Consider the following 17,870-nt stretch of genomic DNA (forward strand, 5'->3'; position numbering starts at 1 on the left):
GAACTGAATTTGACATGGCAAGATATTATTCTACACAACTGCGTATTCCCGTTGTCATCAATGTGTGACACTGATTCCTGATCACGTTCCTGTAGTTCTCAGTAAGAACAAAATATTATTTTCAATTTAGCTACAGAAAATAAATAATGTAATTTTGTCATATATTTATTTTTCAGAGTAAAACGGCTATGAACAATGAACTAGACAGGCTTGTTCAGGACAAAAGTGATATCAGACAATTGTCCAATCCTCTTCAGGTGTCTCCCATATTTCTCAAGATGTTGGACAGAATGCAGGAGGACACCAAAAGTGGTGACGTAATCAACAAGCGTGTGTTCTGTAATGGATTCACCGGATGTGGTGGCCGATTCAGAGCACGTCGGCGACAACAGCAACATCAGCAACAACATCCACCCATTCTGAAGCGGCCGTTTTGCAATCATTACTTCGGCTGTGGAAACGTAAAGCGTTCTGGACTCGAGGCAGGAGCCGTGGACTCGGTGCTTGTGAAACCGGTGAATGAACCGAAGCTGCAGACTGCGCTCAGAAAGAGGCTCTTCTGCAACGGCTATAATGGCTGCCAGGGCAAAAAGCGAGCACTCTACTCCAACTGGCTGCAGAAGATGGAGGGTATAGCCGACAATCTGTAGAGTGCTTTTAGCCATAAAGGTGAGTCGCTTTATGAAATTGTGTGAGGTGTGTATGTGTGTGTGTGTGTGTGTGTGTGTGTGTGTGTGTGTGTGATGTGTGTGTGTGATGTGATGTGTGTGTGAGATGTGTGTGTGTGTGTGATGTGATGTGTGTGTGTTATGTGAGGTGCGTGTTTGTGTGATGCGATGTCCGTGCGTACATGTGTGTGAGGTGTGTGTGTGTGTGTGTGTGTGTGTGTGTGAGATGTGTGTGTGTGTGTGTGTGTGTGTATGAGATGTATGTGTGCGTGATGCGAGGTGTGTGAGGTGTGTGTGTGATGTGATGTGCGTGTGAGGTGTGTGTGTGTGATACGTGTGTATGTGATGTGTGTGTGTGAGGTGTGTGTGAGGTATGTGTGTGATGTGAGGTGTGTGATGTGATGTCCGTGCGTGTATGTGTGTGTGAGGTGTGTGAGTGAGATGTGTGTGTGTGTGTGTGTGTGATGCGGTGTGTGTGTGTGTGTGTGTGTGAGATATGTGTGTGTGATGTGATGTATGTGTGATGTGTGTGTGTGTGAGATGTGTGTGATGTGATGTGTGTGTGAGAGATGTGTGTGTGTGAGGTGTATGTGTGAGATGTGTGTGTGTGATGTGATATGTGTGTGTGTGTGTGAGATATGTGTGTGTGTGTGTGATGCGATGTGTGTGTGTGTGTGATGTGACGCGATGTCCGTGCGTACATGTGTGTGTGAGGTGTGTGTGTGTAAGGTGTGTGTGTGTGTATGAGATGTATGTGTGTGTGATGCGATGTGTGTGAGGTGTGTGTGTGATGTGATGTGCGTGTGAGGTGTGTGTGTGTGTGAGACGTGTGTATGTGATGTGTGTGTGTGAGGTGTGTGTGAGGTATGTGTGTGATGTGAGGTGTGTGATGTGATGTCCGTGCGTGTATGTGTGTGTGAGGTGTGTGCGTGAGATGTGTGTGTGTGATGCGGTGTGTGTGTGTGTGTGTGTGATATGTGTGTGTGATGTGATGTATGTGTGAGATGTGTGTGATGTGATGTGTGTGTGTGTGAGAGGTGTGTGTGTGAGGTGTATGTGTGAGATGTGTGTGTGTGATGTGATGTGTGTGTGTGTGTGAGTGTGTGTGAGATATGTGTGTGATGTGCGTGTGAGGTGTGTGTGTGTGAGCGATGTGTGTGTGTGTGTGTGTGATGTGTGTGATGTGATGTGTGTGTGTGTGTAAGGTGTGTGTGTGTGTGATGTGATGTATGTGTGTGAGGTGTGTGTGTGAGATGTGTGTGAGATGTGATGTGCGCGCAGGTGTGTGTGAGATGTGTGTGTGATGTGATGTGCGTGTGTGTGTGAGATGTGATGTGTGTGTGTGTGTGATGGTGTGTGTGAGGTTTGTGTGTGTATGTGTGAGATGTGTGTGTGTGTGTGTGTGTGTGTGTGTGTGTGTGTGTGTGTGTGTGTGTGAGTGTGCGTGTGTCTGTGTGTGTCTGTTTTTTTGTTTTGATTTGTGTGTGTGTGTGTGTGGTATTCTATTATTTTCTTTAATCTAAGTGATTGAATACTTTGTTACATAAATACTACAATGATTGTATAAAGCTGTGATTATATATATCAGATGTCAGGGCCGTAGCTAGGATTTTTTTTGTTGGGGGGGGGGGGGGGGTACTTAATAGTCTAAAACTCCTTAAACGGTTAAGAAGAGAATTTGTTTTCTTGTCCTACCCCCCCCCCCCCCCCCCCCAACCCCCCGTTAGCTACGGTCCTGGATGTATGATGTGGAAACCTCAACAAAGTCGTACACAACGACATGAAACTGTATAAAACCTATTAGAAATTGACCGTTGGTTGGTTTGTTGGGATGGGGGGTTTTCTTCATTTTTTGTTCTTTTTAATTTGATTTTGATTTTGGTCAAAACAACAATAGGCCTTACATTAAACGTTTGTGGTAAAAGGAGAGCTCGTACTGAATAAGCCGAAAGGGATTTCATATGCACTTTCCTGTAGGCAGGACAGTACATACCACGGCCTTTGATGTGGTTGAGAGACGTGAGCGTGAAGCCACGCAAGGGGAGGTCTTTTCAATATTGACTTTCTTCAGTGACAGCAATTGAACATTGAGATGGAGAGGAGGAGCTGGCTGACTACTACAAACTTTAATGCATACTACTTTACAATGAAACCCCAACAAATCATTAATTGCGGAATTAACAATAGTTTTTATTTCATGCAAAGCTGTGTAGAATAAATATTAGTAGTTTATGACCGTTCTGTGACCATTGTCAATAAAATACATTACAATGTTGTGAAATGTTTTATTTATTTAAAATTCTACATCAGTATCGAGCTTGGAATAACTCGGGGAGTGGCAGTAGAAAAATGAAGGAGCAAAATTTTAATGGAACACTATGTACGTTACAATAAAATAAAAGAAAAAGAAACATACATACATATCGTGTAAAATGTTTCTTCCTATATTTGGCGTATTTAAATTACTGAACAACAGAAGACACAATGTGGTTGAAGGTTGTTATTTATTACACCAACATGTATAAGACAGAATATGAAACAAAATTCTTGGTTATAATAATGTCACTCTGATCTTCCAGTAGAGTTTGTGTTTTGCCAGGGAACTTCAAGGCGTGTGAACAGAACCTGTTCTCCCCGAGGCTCTCGTCTATGGGGTGTGCGTGTGGGTGTGCGTATGGGTGTGGGTGTGCGTATGGGTGTGGCTAATTTTGGCTTGCTTCCATTTGCTCAGTCGGTTGAGTACTCGTTAGACGTGCTTGCGTCGCAGGATCTAACCATCTCGATGGATTCATTCAACTGATTGGGGTTTTGTTTTTGTTCCAACCAGTGTACCACAACTGGTTAAAGGCCGTGGTATGTGGGATGGTGTGTATAAAAGATCCCTTGCTGCATTAGGTTTCCTCTGATGAATACGTAACAGACTTAACAAATGTTTGACATCCAATAGCCAATCTAATTAAAATTAGCTCCACTGGTTAATTACTATTACCTGTGGATCTAACAGCACCCCGTTGGAGCTCATGTCCAGTTGACCTTTCATTCGACCAGTCAAAACCTTACTTGCAAAATCATGCCAGTAATTTGAAAAGAATTTGAACACATTCAGGATTATGCCGAGAGTATACGAAATGATTTGGGTGAATTATGAAGTACGCCGAAAACTAATTTCAATATAAAATTTTATATAAAATTCGTTTCTAGACGAACCCCCCCCCCCCCCCCCCAGCGTGATGGTATAGCCATAAAATCTGTTTATACTAGTATACAATCCAGAGTTTATTACTGCACTTTCCCCCCTGTTTTTTAATGTTGAAATAGACCAACAAGTTCGCCTATTGCATAAATAGTCTCGCCCGATATTTTTAGAATTTGTATGCTCCCGAATAACGCTATAAAAGGCGAAGTGTAATTGGTCGATATTTAAATTGTTATTTATAGATGAAATGTCACCTGGACATAGGAGTCCACGCAATACTGTTAGATCTACTGGTAGACCAGTAGAGCTAATTTTAATCAGATTGCCCAATAGCCGATGATTAATTAATCAATCTGCTCTAGTGGTGTTGTTAAACACGGCCTTTAACCAGTTGTGGTGCACTGGTTGGAATGAAAACAAAACCCCAATCAATTTAAACATTTAAGCTTCCATCAGATAATTGTTCAAACACGTCTGTCGTGGGCACAACATCTAACTTCGCCCGAGAGTTCTGTCGAAGACACGCTCGTTCATGGGTAAAGGAGTCTTATTTATAAGACACATTCAAAACACGTATCCATGTAGTGATATTTAGTTGTCATGGTATACCTATTAAGACTTCTTCTCCTTCTCTGCTTATGCCATCGGTCTACAGGCTGGTAGGTACTGGGTTCGGATCCCAGTCGAGGCATGGGATTTTTAATCCAGATACCGACTCCAAACCCTGAGTGAGTGCTCCGCAAGGCTCAATGGGTAGGTGTAAACCACTTGCACCGACCAGTGATCCATATCTGGTTCAACAAAGGCCATGATTTGTGCTATCCTGCCTGTGGGAAGCACAAATAAAAGATCCCTTGCTGCTAATCGGAAAGAGTAGCCCATGCAGTGGCGACAGCGGGTTTCCTCTCAAAATCTGTGTGGTCCTTAATCATATGTCTGACGCCATATAACCGTAAATATATTCAAGTAAGGTTCAAGCACGCTGTCTTGGGTACACACTCAGCTATCTGGGCTCTGTCTGTCCAGGACAGTGTGTTAGTAGTTAGTTGTTAGTGGTTAGTAAGATAGAAGAGGGTGTAGTGGTCTTACACCTACCCATTGAGTCGTTAAAACTCGCTCTGGGTGGGAGCCGGTATCAGGCTGCGAACCCAGTACCTACCAGCCGTATGCCCGATGGCTTAACCGCTACGTCACCGAGGCTGCCTACAATAAACCCGAGGCAACAATTAAAATGCATTGTGCTTTTGATTGCTCGTAAAATATTTTAAGACATGGCACTAATTGATCAGATTGGCAAATCGCCAAATAAGAAAAATAGAAATCCTTGGCAGACGTCATTTTACCAATTAACTACTTCTTAATGTACCTGTAAAAATAGATACTGTATTGTTACAAAGTGGAAATTGTGGCACTCTTATAAAATCTAGGTATGTACTAGTCGAACCAGACATACATACATGCAATATTTAGATATTCTATACATCCAATGGATTACAAGTACTTTAAGGGGAGACAAGATAGTGTATATGCCCCATGTATATCGTCTGTTAACTAAGCATTAGGTTTTGGGCGAATAGCAAATAATATTTTATGTGCACCGTCCCACAGACATGATAGCACATACCACAGCCTTTGTGCACTGGCTGGAACGAGAAATAATGAGACACCGACTGGGATCGATCCTAGACCGACAGCGCATCAGGCGAGCGCTTACAACTGGACTACGTCCCGCCCCTCATTTGTTACCTACCAGTTATACAAACTCAGTTAAATGTATTATTGTTTCTTTTCATAATCCTGTTACAACTACAACTCTGACCGGTGCGTTTCCAATGGAGTTCAGTTTGATTCTGATTTTCAATGTATTTAGACTATTTTAATGGATTTAATATTTAAACCTGGTTGCTTAAATCGGATTCTAATGTTCAGTATCCGCCCTTAACTAAAACAAGAGGATTATCGGCCTACAGAGCTCCGCTATTTAATTTTTCAATTTAAATTTTTAATTTTTTTTAATAAAAATTCACAAAGTAAAAATGTTTTAAATATCTATTTATTAGTTTTTGGAGAGTGCCCAAAGGGATCAGTGTAACGAATTTAAAAACAATCCAAACTCAATAAAAAGATAGACTTCAAAGCAACAATTGATGGACAAGATGCCAGAAAGACAACCGCCACACAAATCGGTATTAGAAACGCTCCACTGACGAATTTAATAACGGAGGTAGAAATTATATTTGAATCTATTAAATTTAAAACTCCAGTTTTTTAAATTTAATAAAAATTCAAATAATCAAAAATATCTTTCTATTAGTTTGTGAAGTTTGCCCCCAAAGAATTACAATGCCAAGTTTTAGAACTATCCGATGGAACTCTAGGAGAAAATAAACTTTCAAATTAAAAATGTCCAATATAACTTTCTATTAGTTTGTGAAGGGTGCCACAGAGGATAATTGTACCAAGTGTCAGAACAAGTCAATCAAAACTGTAGGAGAAGATATACTTCAAAGGAAAAGTTGATGGACGGACAGACGGATGCCGGAAAAATCGATATTAGAAAAGATCTACTAACGAACAAAAACTTTTAAAAAAAAGTATATCTCTAAAGTTATATTATTATGTTATATGATACATACCTGTAAACAAATACCTTGGCAATAAATAAACTAGACATATTCAGTTAAGTATATTCTTGCACTAGCTGCCTTTTCTTACATTAATTAACGACCGTTTTAATTTCTCGGAAGATGAATTCATTCACCAATTGCTGATGTAAGCGTTGTGTATAGGAAACGGTTGGCGCACCGTTATAGACCCACGTGTTTTCGTCGAGTTAAAGCCCACCTGTTTTCGTCAAACTTCTTCACAAGCGGTGCTGAATAATATTAAACACTTCATTTTACATTGTCCCATTATCTTAGTTATCTCCAGGAAGCACCTAGTTAAACCCTATCATTTTATTATCATTGATTTCCCGCGTGTATTTCCACGCTTTTTTCGTGAAATGTATGACACGTCACAGTGTATATTTGAATGAACAACCGTTTGACACCAGTAAATAAGTTTTAATTATTCAGATGTTTTTACATTCAATTTGGGCTTGCCTTGCGCGTCTTTTCTTTCACAGCATCGACCCGTTAGGTTCACTCTCGTACAGTTGTTGCCGTCGTCAGTCGGGCGAGACGTGTCCTAAACGTTCCGCCATCTTATCGACCTTCCATCAACAGCGCTAAACACTAGATGACGATTAAAAAACAATTCAATCTTTTGCCAAATTGTACAAACTTCCTCTAATAGTTCTGTTAACAGAATAATAGGCCATTTCTGTTAGATATTTCAAATTATACCATGCTAACAGTCACAAAAGGTCATCTCCAAGGTGATTTTAAATTAAGTTTATTATTAAAGTGTATTGTTCAATATTATGCATAAAAACGATAGGAAGAATTAATTAAGTATTCAAACACCCCTTTGCACACACACACACACACACACACACACACACACACACACACACACACAGAGCGAGAGAGAGAGGGGGGGGGGAGGGGGTAGTGCAAAAGTGCCGAGTTGCAAGATATATTTTGAAATTTTATCCCAGGTTAAAACTGCGGCAAACCTCCATATATTCCTAATGACATTGCAATTCGTCCGAGTCCGAGTCCGATATATTTTAACATGTCCCTGTACCACTATGGTTTCGAGCATGTCTGTCCCGGGTCCTGTCTCTGGATTAGTGGTGTAACAATACATCGAACTATCGATATATTTTAACATGTTCCTGTACCACTAAGGTTTCGAGCATCTCTGTCCCGGGTCCTGTCTCTGGATTAGTGGTGTAACAATACATCGAACTATCGATATATTTTAACATGTCCCTGTACCACTAAGGTTTCGAGCATCTCTGTCCCGGGTCCTGTCTCTGGATTAGTGGTGTAACAATACATCGAACTATCGATATATTTTAACATGTTCCTGTACCACTATGGTTTCGAGCATGTCTGTCCCGGGTCCTGTCTCTGGATTAGTGGTGTAACAATACATCGAACTATCGATATATTGCAATAGTCAATGTCTCGATAGCAATGCATCGATAGTTAATTCAACTATCGATAACTATCGCAATTGTTTGGTCCACTATCGATAGTTTCGATAGTATGCATAGTGAAATCCTTTGATATTGTGGAGTAAAAATAATCAAAGATATTCATCGTTATCCATCATTGCAACTGACGCCATATAACCGTAAATAAAATGTGTTGAGTGCGTCGTTAAATAAAACATTTTCTTCCTTCCATCATTGCAAAGAAGTACCTTTGCGTGCCTGCTACGTCGGTGCCATCAGATAGTGTTTTCATCAGCCGGCGATATTGTCACTACACACTGATCGCAATTAAGTCAAAATACGTGGTCAAGTTAATTTTTCTACACAAACATTGGAAACCATAAACAAATTATTTTTCTGCAGAGACCTTCGAAACCATAAATAAATAGTCCAATAATAAGTTGATCTTTCTGCAAAAACATTGGACACCATAGAAAATAAAGCATAACAACAACAATGTGGGGTCTTTATATTATAAATTTATTAAATATGATTTGTGACATTATTACAAATAACTAAGTACACACACACACACACACACACACACACACACATACACACACACACACACACACACACACACACACACATCAATATATGCATCAATACATGTATATATATATTAGAAGATAGAAGTAAATAGATTTAAGCGATTTAAGAATTCACAATACTATTGCAATAGTACTATCACTATTGCACTACTATCAAAATAGTAGTTTAACTATCGCAATAGTAAAACTGACCGCAATAGTCATCCCTACTCTGGATAGCCAGAAGACTGATCCGGGACAGATTGAAGTTCGTACATCATTTCTGTTGTAGCCTACGACTTGATGACCGAGTCGTTTTAAAGGAAGGGACAATCCAGGCATTTGACCTGGTATGCATATTCAACGATATATAATGTACATTATTGCTTAATATCAACAAGTATTATCGTATAGTTAATTAAAAAACGGTTAAATGTGACGGCTATTATACGCCCTCAGCCGAGCTGGTGGTTACGTAATACCTAACGTGTCATGTCAGGAATTAGTCTTCGAACTGAAGAAACAAAACATACCTGATTTTTGCGGATGCCCCGCAATATTCTGTAATAATAGTCATCCCAGTAAGCCAGGAACAATTATATATTTATGTTTAATACAAAATAAACCATCATTGTCAAAGCGCTGAAATAACTGTATTATGGTTTGTGCATAAATTAACCCACGTACTGAAATAATAATTGGAGTGTTTTCTTAGTTAATTGGTCTTTTCTTTTCCTGATTGGCAGGTGTATATTTAGACGGTCCCCAGACACTGTGTCTAGACACACTAAAAATACGTGCCTCTTTTATTAAGATCACAGGGTATTATGTGTTAACCGTACACCCCTCTAATCGTAATCGATCAACCGTCCTGCTTTATTAAAGTAAGTAATTCTGTAAAACCCTTGATTAAGTAGACTTTCCCATCTAAAATCACAAAACTGACCAATTACGTAGTCCCAAAGAAAATAAAATTATCACTTGGGTATCGTGAGTGGTCGTTTTTGCTCGAACGTAGCATACCAATAGGCCTAATAATATGCATTCTTTACTTGGATTTTAAAAGAAAAAAAAATACTATAACTCCATTTCGTTCTATTGATGCAAATTGAAATATAGTTAGTTAAATAGTTTATTATACTATCAAGTCATTTATGTTGTTTTACAAGTCAGGTTGATGAAAGCGAAGCGCCTTGTCGTAAATTAGAGCGTTTGTTTACACTGTGCATAGAGCAGATGGACGGAGCTGACGTCACTTCGCCCCAAGCTATACCACCGGACGTCACAAAAACGAAACTAAATGGCTGCCCCCAGTTAGCAGGAATAATCATGATTTTTTATTAACTCTAAAATTACGCGTTTTTCATTTGTTAAAGTGTCAGTATGTGTTGGTGGTCCGGGTATGCATCTTTCCAACACATAAATCTCTTGTTTGAGTTTACTCTACCTTTAATGGAATTAAATAATTTAAAAATTCTAGATGACTGCCATCTAATCACTTCATAATTCGTGTTATGCCTAATAAAGAGACAACGTAACCGTTAACTAAGATTTATGGCATTATAGTTAATTTATGAATATATTTTAGCAAACTTTAATATTTTAAGTTTGGATTGTGCAGCTGGTGCTTTCCAGGCATCAATTGTGACCCCATTGTGAAATAGGGAATATAATTATGCAGTAGTTCGATAACACCACAATTTAATTTTGAAATTAAAAATATTATTCACATTCAGATCATATAAAGTTATAATTAATTTAGTGTTTTTATATTTTAGATGCTGGGTCGGATGATGTTACCGAGGAATCCTAAAGGTATACCGAAGGAGCGGTTTATAGATGTCTGACTGACTCCACACAAAACAACCGACAACAGAATACAACACCAGACGGTGGAACTCTTAAACACGCTCAACGCATCCACACATGCGTATTCATAATTAAATCTAAATTGTAAGTGCAACACTGCATACACTACCAACATGTTGTTAGGTTGTAAGTACTACCCTGTAAGTTAGTTTCTAGTAGATTATCACTTTTAACTGTTTTGGATTGTGATTATGGACATAAAAAAACTTTTATTTTGTGTCTCATTTATACCTCTGGGGCAGATCATTAGCTTAGTGATATCACCAACTTTTTTTGTCACTAGCAGTATTCAATAATCGTCAACCAATACTTCACTGGTTATTGACGAAGCGATGATTAAAATGATGATGGTGCATGACTCGCTGTTCTTTTTGTCTGATGTTTTAAACGTTGATTACTCTCAAAAAGACGCTCAAAATGTGCCATCGATATTACTAAAGAAACCATAACACACGTGTTTGTATTTTGATTCCAGGGCTTTAGGCAACAGTTTAATATCCTGATTAGATAAATGCAAAACATTTGTTAACCTACTGTACAGGCTCATATTGACGGGATGCGGCGCGTGCGTGCGGTCTGGCTAAAACAAAGTACATTATTTTCAATGAAAGCATCTAGACTGGATGCGCGTGTCTGCAAAATGCACGCGGCCAGCCGCATTGAAATACTCCTATATGACTATATGCCCAAAACACAAGCCGAAGACGCATTGAAATACTCCTATATGACTATATGCCCAAAACACAAGCCGAAGACGCATTGAAATACTCCTATATGACTATATGCCCAAAACACAAGCCGAAGACGCATCAAGCGCAACAGTCGGACCGCACGCACGCCCCGCATTCAGTCTATATTAGCCTTAACACGATTTTCTTTAATTTGTTTAGTACACGTATTAATCTGTCTATCAGTTATTTATATAAACTTCTTTCCTTGCATGCCTAACAACCACATTGCTATACACAATATACCAGAAGTGATCAATATACGCAATGTGTATGTCTATAAATGATATAAAATACATGCCCCGGACTGGGCCACTGGCATCCAGAGACCGAGCCCGGGGTGGTCATGCTCGAAGCCTTAGTGGTATAGGAGCATGTTAAAAACATTACGCTACGCTATAAAATACATTTTGTCTTTTTTTAAAACTTAAAAGCTCATAAAGAATGTGGACAAATAGTATCTTTTTTTCCATTATATGTTTAATGTATAAATGAAAAATATATATAATTAGCTGGAGGGTTTTTTAAAATTTTATTTAAAAAAATAGTTTATTATTATTATTATTATTATTATTAATTATTATTATTATATTAATGTCATTATTAATGTTATATTTGTTGTAATGATTCTAAATGTTGTCGTCGTTTGTTAAAGTTAGCCGTTGTGATTTTATTTAACTGTCGCTCCACATAGATTTATTTTTCAAACCTCTGTCAAAGAAATAGAAAATGAGACGAAATCATGATTAAGCATGTTTGGTGAAGTATAGCATCATTTCATTATTTCACATCTTTCAGAACACGAAGGGGAAAAAATCAGCTGATGTCTTAAACATTTTCATCTTATAAAAAAAAGAAAAGAAATTAAAAACAAAGAGCAAAAAAAAACTATTATTCTTTGTTTGAAAAAGTTCACTCGGTAAAATTCAATTTCCGTCATCGAAGCAGGAATTTACAAAATATTATGAAATATAATTTCGCTAGAGAGCGATAATAATATTTGTTGACAAGTAAAATGGTGACACTGAAAACGCATAAGCTTCAGTAATTTATTGTATAAGAACAAAAAAGTGATATTGTATTGAATCATACATTTCAATAGCACGATTGTTTTGAAGAGGGTTGGGCAGGACACACTCCAAAACAGCTACCATATTTATAACTGATATACCATTTGCAATATACAAATATGGTGGATATATATTTTGTTAATAACAAAAGGGAGCATTCGAATCCCTTAGACGTCTCTCCGGATCCACCATTGCCTTCCGTTAGTGAACTGGCTGTACACCCGATCCCTTTATATGTAGGCTTACTTTTGGAACATTTTATATATACGACACTGGTGCTTATTGAGCGTTTATAGTTGATTCAAGTTTCATTATGCTGAACAGAATGTAACGATGGTTGAATTAATTAAATTCTTCACATTTGAATCTTTGTAAATAATATATTAATTTATTCCCATTTTTATTCCACATTTCCATAATTCTGTTTCATTAACGTTTTTTCTTTTGCCCTATAAAACAACTGAAAAACTTGTATCTATTTAAATACCTTTACAAAACCATTTTGTAATTGTTTGCGTTATGTGATATTTTGAAAGTTATATACAGTATTAGTTTAATTTGTAAAATGCACAGTGGACTAGAATTTGTACAAAATACACTAGCCATGGGATCAGTGATTTTCAAAATGTACTAGCCACAATTAAAAACTCACTAGCCCTACTTTACTTTAAGTTGATAAAATGTTACTAATAGTAATAATCAGATAATTATGTCATCTAAAGAGAAAGATAGAGCTTAAAACACAAAGATTTGGGAGTGGGGGAGGATATCCAATTTAATTTTACAAAATAGACTTAAATGCAGCATTTGACAACTTTTATTCACTAGCCGTTGGGCATGGTGATAGTAGTTATTTACTAGCCCAGCACTGAATATCATTAGCCATGGGAGTGGGGCTACCGTAATCTAGAACTCCTGGGATTGTTTTTACGTACTAGTATGTTTCGTGAAATTTAATGCATTGACGTGAACATATACCCCACTGTCTAACAGCGATATCTACAAGGTGCGTCTTGTAACTCGTATCCACACCCACATCTGTTGTTGTTATCTTGCACTACTAAGCGATGGAATAAAGGCAATCTCTCAAATAGTTTGTGTTGTTTTAAGTTTGTCATGGATCACTGTATAACGCTTAAAGTCGCAGACCCTAGTTTCGACCTTTGGAAACTGGACAGTTAGGTTAATCTGCAAACTTGTAAGACATTGGGATAACGTTACAACAGAATGAAACAAGGTTGTGCGATCTTGGAAATAACCTTAAAACTACTACAGAGAACCGTAAAAATCGACTAGAGCTCGTCTCTCTAACCGTTACTTCTCGGACGTATGTGTGTTTGTAAGAATATGACAAATGCATTTTACGGTATTACAAACAACAGAGTGACCAGAAACACTTCGGATGTACGGAAATGAATAATTTAAACAATGCAATCTACGTAATGTCTCATTTCGTTTACACAGACGGTTCGAATAGTGACTAAAATGTCATAAAAGTTTAGAAATTAGGGTCTGTCATTTTAAATGGAGATGATTTTCCCCCCTTAATTTCGTAATTTGTTTTTGGAATATATACGTCTCGATTTAATCCGACAGAGAGGTTGTAGTCCCTAACATATACATGTATACACCTGGACATTAATTAAGCACCGCTTGAATTGTACATTGTGATTCCACATCCATAGTTCATTACCATACATGTTCAGGCATATTGACAGATTCGATCGTTTTCTGTAGAATACCTTAAATATTGATATAACGACTACATCACTTGTCAGTCTTTTTCAATATGCCCTGCATACACACAACATTAGTTAATTTCAGTGCTTTGTATTTACCAAATGGTCACGATTACTTGCGATAATTCCTTTGTTTGGCACCCAATAGCCGATCGCTATGTGTTGTGCTCGGGTGCCGTTAAGTATTCATTCATTCATGCATTCATTCATCTATCCATCCATCCATCCATCCATCCATTCATTCAATTACTTGCGAAGTATAAGTCATATCATCACAACCAGGTGGTGCTTAATTAATGTCCGGGTATATATATTATGGTATGCATAGCGACATGCATACAACAAACACGAATTGTACGTGCAATGTTGCCAGCCGAAAATTACCCCACCCCCTTTCCCTTGCCTTGACTCCCAGCAATTACCCACCCCCTTTCCCTTGTCTTGACTCCCATCAATTACCCCCCTTCCCTTGCCTTGACTCCCAACAGTTATTCACACCCTTTCCCTTGCTTTGACTCCCAACAATTACCCCCACCCCCTTCCCTTGCTTTAACTTCCAACAATAACCCCAGACCCTTTCGCTTGCCTTGACTTCCAACAATTACCCCCCCCCCCCTTGCCTTGCCTTGACTCCCAACAATTACCACACCCCCTTTCCCTTGCTTTGGCTCCCAACAATTACCCATCCACCTTTCCCTTGCCTTTAATCCCAACAATTATCCCACCCCTTTCGCGAGGAGTTTATTTAACTGTTGGTGGATTTGTTCACAAGAGGTGGGGGTAGAGTATTTAAATGTTCATGGATTTGTTCACAAGAGGTGGGGTAGAGTATTTAAATGTTGATGGATTTGTTCACAAGAGGTGGGGTAGAGTATTTAAATGTTGGTGGATTTGTTCACAAGAGGTGGGGTAGAGTATTTAAATGTTGGTGAATTTGTTCACAAGAGGTGGGGTAGTGGATGTAACTGTTGATGGATTTGTTCACAAGAGGTGGGGTAGAGTATTTAACTGTTGGTGGATTTGCTCACAAGAGGTGGGGTAAAGTATTTAAATATTGGTGGATTTGTTCACAAGAGGTGGGGTAGTGGATTTAAATGTTGATAGATTTGTTCACAAGAGGTGGGGTAGAGTATTTAAATGTTGATGGATTTGTTCACAAGAGGTGGGTAGAGTATTTAAATGTTGATGGATTTGTTCTCAAGAGGTGGGGTAGTGGATTTAAATGTTGATGGATTTGTTCACAAGAGGTGGGGTAGAGTATTTAACTGTTGGTGGGTTTGTTCACAAGAGGTGGAGTAGTGGATTTAACTGTTGGTGGATTTGTTCACAAGAGGTGCGGTAGAGTAACTTTTGGTGGATTTGTTCACAAGAGGTGGGGTAGTGGATTTAAATGTTGATGGATTTGTTCACAAGAGGTGGGGTAGAGTATTTAACTGTTGATGGATTTGTTCACAAGAGGTGGGGTAGTGGATTTAAATGTTGGTGGATTTGTTCACAAAAGGTGGGGTAGAGTATTTAACTGTTGGTGGATTTGTTCACAAGAGGTGAGGTAGTGGATTTAAATGTTGGTGGATTTGTTCACAAGAGGTGGGGGTAGTGGTTTTAAATGTTGATGGATTTGTTCACAAGAGGTGGGGTAGTGGATTTAAATGTTGATGGATTTGTTCACAAGAGGTGGGGTAGAGTATTTAACTGTTGATGGATTTGTTCACAAGAGGTGGGGTAGTGGATTTAAATGTTGGTGGATTTGTTCACAAGAGGTGGGGTAGAGTATTTAACTGTTGGTGGATTTGTTCACAAGAGGTGAGGTAGTGGATTTAAATGTTGGTGGATTTGTTCACAAGAGGTGGGGTAGTGGTTTTAAATGTTGATGGATTTGTTCACAAGAGGTGGGGTAGTGGATTTAAATGTTGGTGGATTTGTTCACAAGAGATGGGGTAGAGTAACGTTTGGTGGATTTGTTCACAAGAGGTGGGGTAAAGTATTTAAATGTTGGTGGATTTGTTCACAAGAGGTGGGGTAGAGTAACTGTTGGTTGATTTGTTCACAAGAGGTGGGGTAGAGTATTTAACTGTTGGTGGATTTGTTCACAAGAGGTGAGGTAGTCGATTTAAATGTTGGTGGATTTGTTCACAAGAGGTGGGGTAGTGGATTTAAATGTTGTTGGATTTGTTCACAAGAGGTGGGGTAGAGTATTTAACTGTTGGTGGATTTGTTCGCAAGAGGTGAGGTAGTGGATTTAAATGTTGGTGAATTTGTTCACAAGAGGTGGGGTAGTGGATGTAACTGTTGATGGATTTGTTCACAAGAGGTGGGGTAGAGTATTTAACTGTTGATGGATTTGTTCACAAGAGGGGGGTAGAGTATTTAACTATTGGTGGATTTGTTCGCAAGATGTGAGGTAGTGGATTTAAATGTTGGTGAATTTGTTGACAAGAGGTGGGGTAGAGTATTTAACTGTTGATGGATTTGTTCACAAGAGGTGGGGTAGTGGTTTTAAATGTTGATGGATTTGTTCGCAAGAGGTGAGGTAGTGGATTTAAATGTTGGTGAATTTGTTCACAAGAGGTGGGGTAGAGTATTTAACTGGTAGTGGATTTAAATGTTGATGGATTTGTTCACAAGAGGTGGGATTTGTTAGAGTATAACTGTTGGTGGATTTGTTAACTGTTGGGGTAGTGGATTTGTTCACAAGAGGTGGGGGTAGTGGTTTTAAATGTTGATGGATTTGTTCACAAGAGGTGGGGTAGTGGATTTAAATGTTGGTGGATTTGTTCACAAGAGGTGGGGTAGAGTATTTAACTGTTGGTGGATTTGTTCGCAAGAGGTGAGGTAGTGGATTTAAATGTTGTTGGATTTGTTCACAAGAGGTGGGGTAGTGGTTTTAAATGTTGATGGATTTGTTCACAAGAGGTGGGGTAGTGGATTTAAATGTTGGTGGATTTGTTCGCAAGAGGTGGGGTAGTGGATTTAAATGTTGGTGGATTTGTTCACAAGAGGTGGGATAGTGGATTTAAATGTTGATGGATTTGTTCACAAGAGGTGGGGTAGAGTATTTAAATGTTGATGGATTTGTTCACAAGAGGTGGGGTAGTGGATTTAAATGTTGATGGATTTGTTCACAAGAGGTGGGGTAGAGTATTTAACTGTTGGTGGGTTTGTTCGCAAGAGGTGGAGTAGTGGATTTAACTGTTGGTGGATTTGTTCACAAGAGGTGGGGTAGAGTAACTTTTGGTGGATTTGTTCACAAGAGGTGGGGTAGTGGATTTAAATGTTGATGGATTTGTTCACAAGAGGTGGGGTAGAGTATTTAACTGTTGATGGATTTGTTCACAAGAGGTGGGTAGTGGATTTAAATGTTGGTGGATTTGTTCACAAAAGGTGGGGTATTTAACTGTTGGTGGATTTGTTCACAAGAGGTGAGGTAGTGGATTTAAATGTTGGTGGATTTGTTCACAAGAGGTGGGGTAGTGGTTTTAAATGTTGATGGATTTGTTCACAAGAGGTGGGGTAAAGTATTTAAATGTTGGTGGATTTGTTCACAAGAGGTGGGGTAGATAACTGTTGGTGGATTTGTTCACAAGAGGTGGGGTAGAGGTGGAGTTGTGGTTATTAAGCCATAAGCATCAATACAGCGCACAGGTGTTCAAACACTATGGTCAGAATGTAAGATTACTACACCGACGCCTTCTCTCTCAGTAACTACTAACCATTAATGATCCCATGATCGCGTACTTGCACCTTCGATACGTTGACGAAAATTAACTTCAAGCGAATGAATTGATTACTATGGTTTCTGCATTTTACAGTCTACTGACTGTTTTAGTTGAGGTACTTCAAAACACACATACTCGCACGCCCAGAAATCCTCCAAAACAACAAACCCATTCATTCGTAATTGGAAAAATCTTTATTTTGTTTGAGAAGAATGACTGTCAAGTATTTAGGGGAACGTTGCGACTATT

At 38.7% G+C, this 17,870-nt stretch overlaps 1 protein-coding gene across 1 annotated transcript in view; it reads left to right on the forward strand.

The window, feature by feature from the left end:
- LOC121384241 (conoCAP-like) overlaps nucleotides 1-13,259 on the forward strand; it is a 35,542-nt gene extending 22,283 nt beyond the window's left edge. The window contains exons 3-4 of the mRNA XM_041514528.1: nucleotides 177-669; nucleotides 10,278-13,259. Coding sequence (XP_041370462.1) covers nucleotides 177-650 — 474 coding nt within the window. The 3' untranslated portion in view covers nucleotides 651-669; nucleotides 10,278-13,259. The remainder of the gene's footprint in view (nucleotides 1-176; nucleotides 670-10,277) is intronic.
- Nucleotides 13,260-17,870: the final 4,611 nt, after the last annotated feature.

This window comes from Gigantopelta aegis, chromosome 10 (assembly GCF_016097555.1).
Source record: "Gigantopelta aegis isolate Gae_Host chromosome 10, Gae_host_genome, whole genome shotgun sequence".
NCBI classification, from domain to species: domain Eukaryota; kingdom Metazoa; phylum Mollusca; class Gastropoda; order Neomphalida; family Peltospiridae; genus Gigantopelta; species Gigantopelta aegis.